General features: G+C 31.9%; 1 protein-coding gene across 2 annotated transcripts in view; it reads right to left on the bottom strand.

The window, feature by feature from the left end:
- Positions 1–10,849, bottom strand: part of LOC111682589 (putative uncharacterized protein DDB_G0271606) — a 30,430-nt gene extending 19,581 nt beyond the window's left edge. Inside the window, exons 1-2 of one of the 2 annotated variants that reach the window (XM_046946179.1) lie at positions 10,789–10,849; positions 5,007–10,174 (exon numbers count right to left, since the gene is read on the bottom strand). In XM_046946179.1, the coding sequence (XP_046802135.1) occupies positions 5,199–9,947 (4,749 nt within the window). In that variant the 5' untranslated portion in view covers positions 9,948–10,174; positions 10,789–10,849 and the 3' untranslated portion in view covers positions 5,007–5,198. Of the gene's footprint in view, positions 1–5,006; positions 10,321–10,788 lie in introns of those variants that run through there. The other variant, XM_046946180.1, reaches the window with a different exon arrangement.
- Positions 10,850–14,915: the final 4,066 nt, after the last annotated feature.

Genomic DNA, 14,915 nt, shown 5'->3' with positions numbered 1-14,915 from the left:
TCTTTTTGTTTTACTCTGTAGGTAACAGTTTTGATCCAATTTTAATACAAATTTCGGGAAGAGGTCCACGTAAGTCTACTTAATCCATAGATTTCAACTTTAGTTAAACTTTTCTTATAAAAGTTTTCACTAGAGGCTATTGTGTGGAGACACCATTTCCTTTTTTAATAAAAATTTCAAAATTTGTCGCTTCTTGCTTTGCTCTAGAAGCTACAATTTTTTCCGATTTTAATAAAATTTCGAGAAGTTATCCACTTAAGTCTACTTAATCCAGAAATTAAAACATCAGTTAAACTTTTCTTACAAAAGTTTTTACTAACGGCTGTTGTGTGGAGACACCATTTCTTTTTTTTTAAATTTCAAAATTTTTCGCTTCTCGTTTTACTCTATAAGCTACTATTTTGTTCTGATTTTAATAAAATTTCGGGAAGTTATCCACTTAAGTCTTCTTAATCCAGAAATTAAAACTTCAGTTAAATTTTTCTAACAAAACTTTTCCCTAACGGATAATGTATGGAGAAACCATTTAATTTAAAAAGAAAATTTTCAAAATTCTTCACTTTTCGTTTAGCTCTACAGACAACAATTTTGTTCCGATTTTAATAAAATTTCGGGAAGTGATTCACTTAAGTCTTCTTAATCCATAGATTATGATATTAGTTAAACTTTTCCCACAAAAGTTTTCACAAACACCAATTGTATGAAGACACTTTACTCTTCAGTAAGAAAATTTGCTAAATTAATAGTTTTTCAATTTACTCTGCCAGCTTTAACTATGACCCGATATTAATAAAATTTCGGGAAATGATTTACTAAAGTCTTGTTTATCCGTAGATTAAAACCACAGTTAATTGTTTCTAACAAAAGTTTAAACCAAACCCGTTTTTATGAAGAAACATTTTTTTCAATAAGAAAAATTTCAAAATTTTTCTATTTTGCTCTCATGTTAACAATTTTGAACAGATATGTAAGGGAATTTTAAGGGCTAGGCCCTTAAGAGTGTCAATGAATCCTAGATTATAGCTTTAGTTAAAAGTTTTTTAAAGAAAATTATCTTGTAACGCTGATTTTTTGCTTAATTTCTTTAATTATATAGTTTTTGAATTACAACTCTTTTGTTTTTGTTTTAAAGGTTATAATTTTGAACCGATTTGTATAAAATTTTGAGGGTTGATACCCTAGACTGTTACTAACACTTGGTTTAAACCTTAGTTAAATGGTTCTTGCAAAATTTCTAACAATTTAAGATTTTTATTAAAAACATTTGTATTTTGTGTCTAATAACAGCATTAGCCTTACGAGTTTTGCTCTATTTGCCCTGTAGTTTATAATTTTGAACCGATTTGTATCAAAATTTGAAGTTTGATAGCCTAGAGTGTTGTTAACACATTGGTTTAAAAATAAGTAAAATGATTCTTTCAAAATTTCTAACAATTTAAGATTTTTGTTAAAAACATTTGTATTTTCAGTCTAATAACAGCATTGGTCCTACTTGTTTTGCTCTATTTGCCCTGTAGTTTATAATTTTGTACCGATTTGTATCAAAATTTGAAGTTTGATAGCCTAGAGTGTTGTTATAAACTTGGTATAAACTTTAGTTAAATAGTTCTTGCAAAATTTTTCATTTTTTAAGATTTTTGTTAGAAACATTTATCATTAGTCCTAATAACAATCTTGACTTTATAATTTTTGCTCTGTTGGTTAAAATTTTGAACCGATTTGTATAGAATTTTGAAGAGTGGAGCCCTAAAGTGTTGTTAACCTATTAGTTTAAACTTTATTTAACTGTTTCTTGCAAAATTTTCCATTATTTAAGATTTTTGTTAGAAACAATTATCTTGAGCGTAACAATAGCACTGGCCTCAAGTTTTTTGATCTGTAGTTTATAATTTTGTACCGATTTGTATAAAATTTCGGAGACCAATGCCTTATAGTATTTTCTATTCACTGGTTCAAACTTTAGTTAACTGTTTCTTGTAAAATTTTTCACCATTTAAGATTTTTGTTAAAAACAATCATCATGGGCCTAACATTAGCACTGAGCTCAAGTTTTTTGATCTGTAGTTTATAATTTTGAACCGATTTGCATAAAATTTCGGAGACTAATACTTTAAAATGTTCTTATACCATTGGTTTAAACTTTAGTTAAATGTTTCTTGCAAAATTTTTCACTATTTAAGATTTTTGTTAGAAACAATTATCTTGAGTCTAACATTAGCACTGGCCTCAAGTTTTTTGATCTGTAGTTTATAATTTTGTACCGATTTCAATAAAATTTTGAAGATTGATGCTTTAAGATGTTCTTAATCGATTAGTTTAAACTTTAGTTAAATGTTTCTTGCAAAATTTTCTATCATTTAGGAAATTTGTAAGAATTTTTTGTATTTCAGACTAATAACAAAAGTGGTCCTAAGATTTTTATCCTATAGGTTTAGAAAATATCCCCAAAACTTTATTAATTTAAATTTGATGAAAATTAATTTAAAATTTTTTTTTTTAAAAAAATTTTTTTTGATTTTTTTTTTCAAATTATAAAAAAAAAATTAAAAAAAATTAAAGAAAATAAATAAAACACAAATAAAACAATTCTTGTTTTAAAACAAAATAATAATTTATTTTTTCATATTTTTTTTTTGTTAAATACTTTTTTCTGTTTTCTCTTTTGGGGTCATTCTTTTAACTACTTTTTAAAGTAAATTTAAAATTAAAAGTAATATTTTTTTGTTTTGTTTTTTTTTTAATATATAAAATTATAAGACACTAAAAGAAATAATAATAAAAAATTAATATATAAGAAAAATATTATACAAAAATTAAAATAAAAAAATAATAATAAAATATAAAACATATAATTTTATATATAAAAAATAAAAAATAGAGAAAAAAAGTTCATAGAACTTTTTTTAAGTTTTTTTTTTAAATTTGTCTTTTATTTCTTTTTTCTTAAATAAAATTAAAACAACAATAGCTAGTTAATTTAAAAAAAATAGAGTATTTTTTAGGAATTAAGAAAAAAATTATAATCAAATTAAATTAATTAATTAAGTCTAGTGGAATAGTGTGGTTTGCTAAAAAGGAAGTTTTTCTTTTCGTTTAACTTAAAATACTAATAACAATTTATTATTAATAATAAAATAAAAAATAATAATAATACACAAAATTTTTCAAAAAAATACTTTTGTTGGTTTTTATGTTAAAAAAATTATAATTTATAAATTATAATTTATATTTATATATATATGACACAAAATGAGTTTTGTTAAAAAAAATCATAAAAATAAAAATTAAAACAATTTTAAATTAAAAAAAATATAAAATAAAAATATATATTATTTGTAATTATTAACACTAATAATCCCTGATATAGTTTAAGTTTTGGTATCACTATATGTTTGACTTTTTTCTTATAAAAACAAAAAATGTTTTTTCCTGATTTTCCTCATAACAATTGATTGGCAAGTCTAGTTTAAAGGGCTTTTTAAGGGTTAAGAAGTTTTTAAGTTTTGTTAAAATTCAGTTTGAATTTTTTTAGAAATATGTTGTTAAACTAAGATTTTTTTCAATTTTATACAAAATTTCTTTAATTTTAAAAATTATTTTTTTTAGAGAAATTTTTAAAAATTTAAATATTTTTTTTTTAATTTTTATATTTTTTTAATTTTTTGAAATTTTGTAATATTTTTTAAAATATTTTAAAATTTTGTTTTAATTTTTTTAAACTTTTTTAATTTTTTTTTAACTTTTTTAAATTTTTTTAAACTTTTTTAAATTTTTATATTTTTTTTAAATTGTTTTTCATTATAAATAAACTTTCTAATTTTAATTAAAAAAATTCTTTCAATTTCAAAAATTTTTTAAATTAAAAATTTTATTCAATTTATAAAAAAAAATAAATTACAAAATTTTCTTGTACTTTTAAAAAAATTTTCTTTCAAATTTAAAAAATTTCTTTCAATTTTAAAAAAATTCTTTCAATTTTAAAAAAAAATTTCTTCAATTTTATAAAATTTCTTTTAATTTAAAAAAAATTTCTTTAATTTCAATTTTTTTTTAATTTGAAAAAAAATCTTTCAATATAAAAAAAATTTCTTTCAATTTTAAGAAAATTTTCCTTGATTTAAAAAAAAAATTCTTTCAATTTAATAAACAAAATCTTTAAATTTCAAAAAAATTTCCTCAATTAAAAAAATTTCCTTAATTTCAAAAAATTTCTTTCAATTTTAAAAAATTTCTTTCAATTTTACAAAATTTATTTCAATTTTAAAAAATTTCTTACAATTTGCAAAAAAAAATCTTTAAATTTTTAAAAATTTCACTTTATTGTAAAAATTTTTCTTCAAAACTTTTTCGTTTGAAAATGTTTAATTTTTCTATTTAAAACTTGTCAAATTTTCAAGTTTTTTTATACAATAAAGCAGTTTTCAATAGAAGAATTAAACTTTTCTCACTACTCTCTATTTGCTTAAGCGTTTGCTCTCTTCTTTTCACTTTTTTAATAATCTCAAACATCTGCAAACTTTAGAAACGTTTAGCTTTTAGTTTAACAACAAAATTTTCTTTGTTATGTTATTTTTTCTAATTAAATAAGTAAAAGCTTTCATTAAGCTTCATTTCCTGATCTGCCAAAAGCTTTTTATTTTCTTTAAATCAACAGAATTTTTAAAGAGTTCTCTTTATGCTACAATTATGCTTATTTAGTTTAAAGATATCTACAAAAGCTTTCTCTAAGCTTTGATGTTCATTGTTCTAAAGCTTTGTGTTTGATATAATAAAGACAGAATTCACTTATTTCGACCAATTTTAAAGCTGCATACTGCCAAAGAAATCTGTCAATTCTCTTTCTCTCTTAATACTGTACAAATGAATCTTTATTTCAAAATCTCTTTCATTCCAAAGAGAGCTTTTCAAGTGTTCCAATATTCATCACTTTTTTAGTCTTTGTAGGAGGAAACCTTCTCTTTTTGCTTAAAAGTTTAAACTTTTTTGTCTCTTTTTACAAATCTGTGTCTTCAAAATTGATTTCTAATTGGTCACTTTAATGGTCCTGGATATTTTTGTTACAAAAAATTGTCAGTTTAACAACATCTCAACTCAACTCAAACAAAACTCACTATCTGTCAAACAAAACTTTCTCTACTCTTCGCCCTCTCTAAAGCTCCTTCAAAATCCCTCTCTTTTTTCCATCTAAAATTGATCTCCTAATACATGGGTAACTCCTGTTCGACCATTTGATAAACCTGTTTATTTCCCATTAAATATTGTCCTTGAACACTTTGCATTTGCTGAATCTGTTGCTCATACTCGGCCATAGTTAAGTACTCTTCATTATCCTCTAATTCCTGATTATCATACTCATCTAATTCATCATCTAACAAATCCTCATCATCGGCAGCTACATCATCAATGTGATGAGTCAAGGGAGAAGGAGTAGAAGTGGTAGCAGAACTTAAGGAATTTGTCTCATTCATTTGTGCTGCCATCGATGGCAATGAATTAAGATTTTGATTTCCTGCATTCGCTAAAGAACTAGGACTACTAAGTGGTATTTGGGTGGTGTTTGAATCTTTGGATTTCTTATTAACCTTAGCAAAGGCAGCGGTTATACTATTGTTAGCTCTACTATTGGTCTTTTTGGCCACTAAACGGGGTCGATTGTGTGTTTCCAAATGTTTGCGCAAATGATCTTTGCGACAGAAACTCTTTTCGCAAATATCACAAGAATGCTGTTTATTACCCGTATGTATGGCTTCTATATGACGCCGTAGATCGGTTTTATGATGAAATTGTTTGGGACAAATGTCACATTTGTGTGCCTTATCGGTGGTTTTGTGTTTACCCAAATGGGTGATATAAACATCTTCGGATTGATAGCGTTTGCCGCATTTTTGACAACGGAAAGGATACTCACCGGAATGGAAACTTTTATTGTGCTGGGTGAGATAGCAGATTTTGGTGAATTCCTTATCGCAGGGCAGACACTTGATGCGACCACTGGGTAGCATGGTGCTATTGGCTCCTATAGAACTGGAAGTGCTGGGATTACGTTTGCGTTTGTTGGATGTAGTAGTACTAGTAGTACTGGTGGTTGAGGTAGTAGTTTCCTTTGGACTGGCTCTATTCTCCAATGGCTGCTGTTGTGGCTGCTGCTGTTGTTCCTCCTGGAAGTTATTGTTGATATAATCCTCCGTTAGTGAGGGTTTATATTCCTGTTCCGAGCAATTTGAGTTACCATTCGAGGGTGAATAACTCATGGAGGGTGGCAAAACAGTTAAGGTAGTGGTTGTCGGTTCCTGTTGATAATGTTGTGTCATAGGTGGTAAATCACCTTCCTGAGGTGATCTTTGCGCCATATAGGGATTGTACGACTGTGTGGAATACAAAGTTGTGCCTCCCGATGGGCCTGATGAAATCAATTGCAACAATTGACCATCACTGGTTTGTATAACCTGTTGACCATTAGCCGTCACCAAATTGCCATAGGCATCGAGTGTCAAGACATCCGTATTGCTCAAACTATTACCAATAATAGTGTGAGGATAGGTCAGCGTGTGGTCCAGCGGTGGCAGTACCGAGCCCGGCTGTTGCAGTTGGTGGTACGATGCCATGTTGGTGATGTTGCTGGTGGTGATGTGCGACGGCAGCATGTGCGGGGTATTGGTATTGTTGGTGTCCAGCGGCTGCTGCTGCATATTGACTAGCGGCTGCAGCTCCGTATGCTGCTGCGGCGGCAGCGGCATGTGGTGGTGGCTGGGCGCCAGCATATTGACCATAGTGGTGGGCGTGGTGGGGATGGTGTTGGGCATGGGGATGGTAGTATCCGGCTGCTGCTGCAGCAGCATACTGTTGGGCGGCTGCTGCGTGTTGATAGCCAAAGGCATGTTGATGTAAGGCTGTTGATCCATTATACTGTGATGAGGCGGCAGCTGCTGCTGCTGCAGCGGCGGCGGAGGGGTTTGCGTGAGGGTATAGGTGTCCTGAGCCACTATTTGGTGTGGTGGCAGCTGCTGCTGCTGCTGCAGTTGCTCCTGGTATTGTTGGTGGGAGATAATAAGGGGCGAGTGGACTGGCATGTTGTTGCTGCTGGGCGTGGTGTTGTGATAGAGACGCTCCATGTCCATGTCCGCCCGCTGTGGCTGTTGCTGCTCCAGATGATAAGGAGCTAATTGATTGTGGAGGGGTGCCACATTGGGATCCACTTCCCTGTGAACTGGCGCTGCCAATGGCTGTTCCTCCGCCAATTCCTCCATGTCGGCCTTTGGCGAGTACATGTTGTTGTGCTGCTGCTGTTCCGTCTCCGTTAATGCCTCCTCCTTCACTCTCGTGAGGTAGCCCAACTCTTCCACCTCCTCTTCCGGGTCCGTTATGTAGCGTTCCGCTTCCTCCGGATCCTCCTCCTGCAGCTGCTCCTGTTGCTGCTGCTGTTGTTCCTCCTCCAAGGTTGCCGCCTCCATGTGTTCGTTCTTTATTATATGCATTGTTGTTGTGGTGGATGATGTGTTGTTCAGCAGGCCCCTCATTTGGGAGGACGGCATTGGCGTTTGTTGAGTGGTTGGGACGGAGGGGCCTGCTAACGCGTTTGGGTGACCGTTCATTACGGTTTGTTGTTGTTGATTCATGTGTTGTTGCTGTTGTAAATGATGACCGCTGGTCATCGGTGAAGCATGCTGTGGTGAAGCGCTTGTCGTGGATTGTACCTGGGGCATGTACTGATTATGTTGATATTGCTGCTGTTGCCCATACATGCTATTGGGCGAGGGAGTGGCAGCATAGTGAGACAAAGGCGTTAAGCCACCAGCTGCCACCTGGGACCCGCCATAATCCTGCGGACTATTAGGCGGTTCCGGCGGTTGCACTGGATTTGGCGGCTGCTGCTGTTGTTGGCTATTGGCAGCCTGGGCAGCAGCTGCTGCGGCGGCTCTACGGCTGCTTTTACCCGAGGGATCTCTGGCTGGATGATGATGAGCCGAAATGGGTAATGTAGCTGGATCGGGTTGCCCACTAGATTTGACGGCATTTTTATGCAATGTTGTATTGTAATGTCTTTTCAAATGGCCCGAACTGGTAAACCATTTATTGCAGGCGGTGCAATTATAGGTTTTAGGTCTTCTGGCCTCATTGGACTTCCAGTTGGCAGCCTTGCCACTTAAAGGTCCTGTACTTATAGTGGTCGAACTTGAAGAGGGTGGCTCAAAATTACCGGCCCTAAATTGTTGCGAGTTGTTGACCATCTGTTGGCTATTATCCTGAGGTCCTCCGGTGGTGGTGGAGGGAAACTCTGCCGGACTGGAGGATACCGCAGGTGGCATCATTTGTTGTTGCTGCTGTTGTTGCTGAGGTTGTGTAGGATCAAATGATTTATCCGATAGATATTGTTGAGAATCTGAGGAATATTCATTTTTAATTAAAGGATGATATTCCGTTTTCATGCTATTCGAACTATTTGAAACATGATAGGGCGACTGTTTGGGTGATTGCTGATAGTAGGGTGAATGTTGAGGAAGATTTTTGGATTCTGTGTTCGTTTGAGGAGGTTGTTGCTGCTGCAAGTAAGGTGGCAATCCCTCCTGAGATTGTTGATCCCAAGAGTTTAGACCGGCTCTTTGCTGCATGCTGTGTAAACCATGTAAAGGATCGGTATTGGCCAAAGGTTGATGCTGCATCATGTGTGGTATGGAACCCGGCACTGGAGGATATAACATTTTCTGTGAATCTAAATCTAAAATTTCCCCAGGATTTCCACCCTGTGAAGAGGCGGGTTGTTGACCGACGGAAGGTGGCTGCTGTTGGGTTTGTGAGGGTGGCGTCTGCTGCTGCATTTCCTCTTTGATATAGGGAGAACTGGCATAACCACTGCTGCCGTAAGGAGAAGCACCATGAACATTAGCTATATGTTCTTGTAGTTCCGTTTCATTGGTACACATTATGCCGCATTTTTTGCACTGCGGTGTACCACCGGCCGAATTCGGTGAACTAGGATTACCAGCACTCAAGCTGCCTATACTGCTGGCACTACCACTTATATGCATTTGTTGGCTGGAAGAGGAAGGACTAGTAGAGCTAACCACACGCGGACTCATGACCGAAGAAGAAGCACTGGAAACTACCGGCGCTGTTTGTACATTAGCGTCCAGCGCATTATTTGAATTGGAATTTTGGGAATTAACCGAGGGTATACCCGAGGTGGGTGTATGCAAGTAGGGATGATAACGTACTCCCGTTTGTTGCTTATATTCCGAAGCTGAATACATGGAATTAGAGTTGGAATTTATGAAATCCATTTGTTGGGGATTCGAAGTTTGGCTAGAGGATTGTGAGGGATTTTGGGAAGGTTGCTGCTGCTGTTGTTGTTGTTGTTGCTGCTGATAGAATTGTTCATAGGAATTAAGATAGGAAGGATAGCCACTTTGATGAGTAGGTGTTAAAGGTTGTTGCAATTGCTGTTGTTGCTGTTGCTGCTGTTGATGATGTTGTTGCTGCTGCTGTAAGTCCATATTGGATTGTGCATAAATATGATGATTATACATTTGATTGAGTTGACTATTGGCGGCACTGGAGGTCGCAGCATTTGGATTATTAGCATACATATGATGATTAGCATAAGGATGATGAGCACTTGCAGATTGTTGCTGTTGGTTTTGCTCGCCGGAAGAATTTAAATGTGGTTGCGGAGTGCCCGGTTGATTATCTGAAGAATCAGCTGCCGCCGAAATGGTATTATTGCTATTCGTTTGTGTTGTATTCGAGGAGACAATATTGTGTGAATTCTCCGCTTCTGTTGAGGTAGTTTGAGTAGAATCTATGCCTGTATTGGAGGCAGCTGTTGAAGGCCCCGTTGCTCCTACTCCTGCTGCGGTTGCGGTGGCAGTTTGAGAGGAGGCCGGCGTAGACACCCCGGCCAGGGCTTCCGCCGTATGTAACGGCGGCATTTCAGTAGCTAAAGTGGCCATATACTGCCTACATAGAGTGGCGTGGCGTTTCTTTACAGTTTAACAAAAGGATTTAATTGTTTTCAGATGTTTGCTGTTCCGAAAGGTATATTGAAGGGATTATAACTGTTTGTTATATATGTGAAATCCTTTAGGGGTTTTAAAGCGATTTTAGTGAAGATTTTCTTGCTGCTGTTGCGAGTTCTGGTTTGTGGAGTTTTTGTTTGGCGTGATGTTGTTGCTCAAATCTAGTTGTTGGAATGTATAAGAAAAACTGGTTTTAGAGGCCATTTTTTCACAAGGATTTTTTTTATTTAAGAATTTTCAAAGACATTTCTTTTAAGACACAAACACACACACATAACACTGAATACAAATACATATAAACAGGATTTAAAATGAAACAAAAACTCAAGATTTTTATGAAAAAAAAAAAAACTCAATTTAAAGAAAAATATATTTTTTTAATTAATTTATTAAAATTTTTCTTTAATTATTTGCAAATTGTTATTGTTTTTATTTGTTGTAGTTTTTATGAAAGTATTTTATATAATTTATTTTTAAAATTTTTTTATAACTTTTTTTAAACTTTATAAGTTTTTGTTTGTTTGTAAAGTAATTTTCCTTTTATTTGAAAATTTTATAAAATTTTGTTTTAAAAAATTTCTAACAGTGTAGTGTTTAAAAGAGTAAATCCAACGGTTTGTTTGAGTTTTGTTTGTTAGGCTGAGATCGTCTCTCTCTCTTTCTTTTTGTTAATTTTCTTCTTTTTCTAAAATGATCTTTGAAATTCTTTTACAGTTTTCTTTTGTCACAATTTATTTCTTTTTTTATAAGATTTGTTTTAAATAATTGTAATTACCATTTAGTTTTAATTGTTTTTAAAGTTTTGTGGTTTTTATTTAAATTTTTTGTTGCTGTTTTTTTTAGCGTTTTAAAATAAACCGCGCGTTAGTTTTAATTATTTTATTTTTTTTTTTTTTTGAAATAAAATATTTTTTTTTAAATAATAAATTTTTAATAAATGAATGTAACTTAAAAGTATAACAAATTTTGAATTTTGATTTTTTTGTGTTTTTTGCACTATTTTTTTATAAAACTTAAAATTTAAACTTAAAAATTGTTTTGCAAAATTTTGTAAACTTAAAATTTGTAAATTTTTAAACTAAAAAATTTTTCTTTTTTTTTTTGTTAATAAAATGTCCAAAAATTTTGGTTGTTGTTGATTTTGTTTTTTAAGCCAAAAATGTTTAAGCCGAAAGTGTTGGTTTTAATTTGTTTTTAAAGGAAAAAACTAAAAAGTGTTAAAAAAGAAGAGGGCGCTTCTTAAAGCTTGTAAAAATGCCAACCGCTCTGTAACACGCGCTGTCTAATTCTAAACTCAATGTCCTGTTTAAATGACCAAACAACCAACCAAGGCGAAAATACAAAATTTGTTTTATTTTTGTGTGAACAAAAACAACAACAACAATAACTGCTCAAAACATATACACACAGGCAAAACAAACTCGCACACACACACTCACACATACATTCATTTACCCTAATACAACTGCATACGAATAATATGTAAAATATCGAAACAAGGATAGAGAGAGAAAGAAAACACTACAAATTAAACAACAACAAAAACAACATCATTATTATGTTAATAATGATATTGTGCGAAACGTTAACAAAGATGCGCGCCAATAAATATAAAGCAAAAGCAGAGTGTATAACAAAAAAAAAAAAGATAAAAAGGAATTAACAACAGCAACAACAGTAAACACAAATAAAACTCATTAGTTTGTTAACTCTCTTCTCGAAATTTTAAACTCAATATCACTCTACTCACTCTTAAATGTTTAAACTCTCCTCTCTAATATTTAAAAAAATATCACTCAGTTTTGTATTAAATCTAGCAGCAAACTTCATTTAACTTCATTTAAACTTCATTTATAAATTAATAGACATTTTTAAAAAATATTTCAAAAGTAACCAAAATTCTCTCATAAATTTTACTCTGAATATTTATTCTTAAAAAATAATGACAAGAAAATAATATAACATACATAACAGGGATGGGAATATCAGTACTATTAGACTTTTTACGGTAGTTCATCCTAGTCAATCGACTAGTCGCTAAACTACTGCAAAGCCAGTTAGAGATTAACCACAGATCGAGCAATAGTTTAGTCAGTAGACTTATCTATTGAGTAGTCAATAGTCTAGTCTATGTATTAGTTAGTAGTCTATACTATAGACTAGTCAACAGTCTAGTCTATAGACCCGTATTTAGACCACAGACTAGTTCACAGATTAGTTAATAGCCTAGTCTGTCAACTGGACAAGTCTCTAGATTATTTCAAAAACTGTACAATAGAATAGTCCACAGACTGGTCAATAAATTTTGCTACAGTTCTCTGTGAAGACTATTAACTGGTAAGCAGATGGTTCAATATAGTAGACCAAAGACTAGCCAATAGACTAGTATTTAGGCTAGTTAATAGTAAAGTCAATGTATAAATCGATTACTAAACAATTGACTGGCCCATAGACTATGTGAGGGAACCAATACAACTGGTATATAACTAGACTTTTCTAGATTAGACTAGTCGATGAGTTAGTTCATAGACAAGTCATAAGACTAGTAGATAGACTATTTCATAGAATAATTGACAGTTTATAGACTAGTCCGTAAACTAGCATATTACCTATTCTATCTATTAGTTCATATAATAGTTCACAGACTTATGTATGTATAGGTTAGTCGATAAGCTAGTAAATAGACTAGTCGATGCGTTAGTCCATAGACTAGTTAAAAGACTAGTAGATAGACTAGTAGATATAGTATTTCATTGAATAGTTGACAGTTTATAGACTAGTACGAAGACTATCATATTGTCTAGTTTAATCCATGCATATGGACTATTCTATTGATTAGTCTATAGAATAGTTCATAGACTTGTGTATAGACTAGTCGATAAGTTAGTAGATAGAATAGTCAAAAAACTATTCTGTTGACTAGTCTATAGACTAATCCAAATACTGTTCAATTCAACTAGAAAAAGGAATTGCCTATGGTCTAGTCAATAGACTCCTTTATGGACTAGTCAATAGACTCTTCTATGGATTAGTCAATAGACTCTTCTATGGACTAGTCAATTGAATCGTCTATGGACTAGTCAATTGAATCGTCTATGTACTAATCGATAGAATTGTATATGGACTAGCCAAAAGACGTATTCATTGACTAGCCTATAGACTATTACATAGACTAACCGATAAAACTTTGCTTTACTGCCCCTCATCCCGAAGAAGACTATCCTTCGAGGAGTATTCCTTCAGAAGAGAATTCCTTTAGAGAAGAATTCCTTTTAGAAATCTTGTCTTGTTTTTGAAGAGGTAGAAGAACACTAAGTATAATGCTCTTTGCTAACTTATGAATCGTCAAAAGTCTTTTGACTAGAAGGCCGCCTTCTAGAAGAATTCTCTCAACTTTTAGGAAAATCTTGCTGCGATGTTGTCTAAAGTTTTTTCCTATAATAAGCTACAAGAGCAGTGTCTTTAGGGAAGACAATGAAAATCTCATGAGTAAAGTTGTACGCCCTGCACTTTCACCATTGAAATTCCCCTGTATCCCTTGTTAAAGTGATTGGTAACAGTGTCAAGATCCTGAAGAAGATTAATTGCTAACTTTCGCTAAATCTTCAACAAAACCATGACAAAGTTAGTTTGTAAATGCTATTCCAATCTAAAGTTTTGAATTCATAACTTCAAATTTCCAGTGCTGATACAAATCTCTCTTTAAATCTTTCAATTAATCTCACACTCTTTAAACAGAACTCTTCTTAGAAGAACAAAAAAGAATAAGAAAAAAACTTTATTACAACAAATTAAGTTAAGTAATTAACAAGTACAACAACAACAATAAAATAAAAAACCTACAAAAACAAGCCAGTCAGCCAGCTGCTTGCTGCAAAAAGAAGTAATAAAAATAAAATTTAAATTCTCTCCATGACAGAAATGAAAAAAATCTCTCTTTTTAATTTCTTAAAATATACTCAATAACGAATAATTGAACATAATTAAACACAATCATGTTATTGTTGTTTTTTTTTTCTTAAGATAGCAACGCGCGCATTGCTACACACAAACACCTCAAAAACATAAGCATGCAAACATATGTATACCATAGAAAAGACTCAGTTAAAAAAAAACCACTCAATCAAGCGAGATAAAACGAAAACTCTCAAATTTGAAATTTCTCCTTTTAACGAGTAAAAAAGGCCAAACGAAAACAAACACTCACACATAGGATAATTAGTAAATGAGTAAAATATGTAAACAAATCAAAAAACACTGTAAAAAACTGTTAATAGCACGTAAACAGTTAAGATTTAATGATTTTCAACAATCCCGGAAAAATCTTGAAAAGGATTTTAAAATAAACCCTAAATGATGATACAAAATGTTATAAAATGTTTTTAAATATAAAATTTTATATAAAATTTAAACAAAATCTCTTTAAAATACCTTTTTAAGGCAACTTTTTATTAAGGGGATTTTTGAAAAGTTTTTGGGAATTTATAAAATTTGCAAAAAAGTAAAGAAAACTTAATAGAAATTAAAAATAAAACATTTCCTAATAAAATTAACAATTCCCAGGAGATTTTTCAAAATCCCCGTAAAAGAAAATTAAGAGATTTTTGAAAAAGAAATTGGGAATTCATAGAATTAAGTAAATAATTAAGTTTAATATTCCGTTTTTCATCAAAAACTAATTTTAAAGATTAGTTAGTGCTTTCAAAATAAAAATTTCAGTTCCCAGCAGCTAACCAGCTTCCGGGGAAGTGAAAATTGCAGGAATTTGTATGAAAAATGTAGAGAATTCTTAAAAATGAGGCAAACATTAAGTTTGTTGTTGTATTTGAAGCCAAAAAAATAGTTTTTAAGTTTGTTTTGAGCAAATTTTTTATGAGGGGATTTTGGTAAGAAATATGGGAA

Source organism: Lucilia cuprina, chromosome 3, assembly GCF_022045245.1.
Source record: "Lucilia cuprina isolate Lc7/37 chromosome 3, ASM2204524v1, whole genome shotgun sequence".
NCBI lineage: Eukaryota > Metazoa > Arthropoda > Insecta > Diptera > Calliphoridae > Lucilia > Lucilia cuprina.
This window is presented reverse-complemented; position numbering and strand designations above follow the sequence as displayed.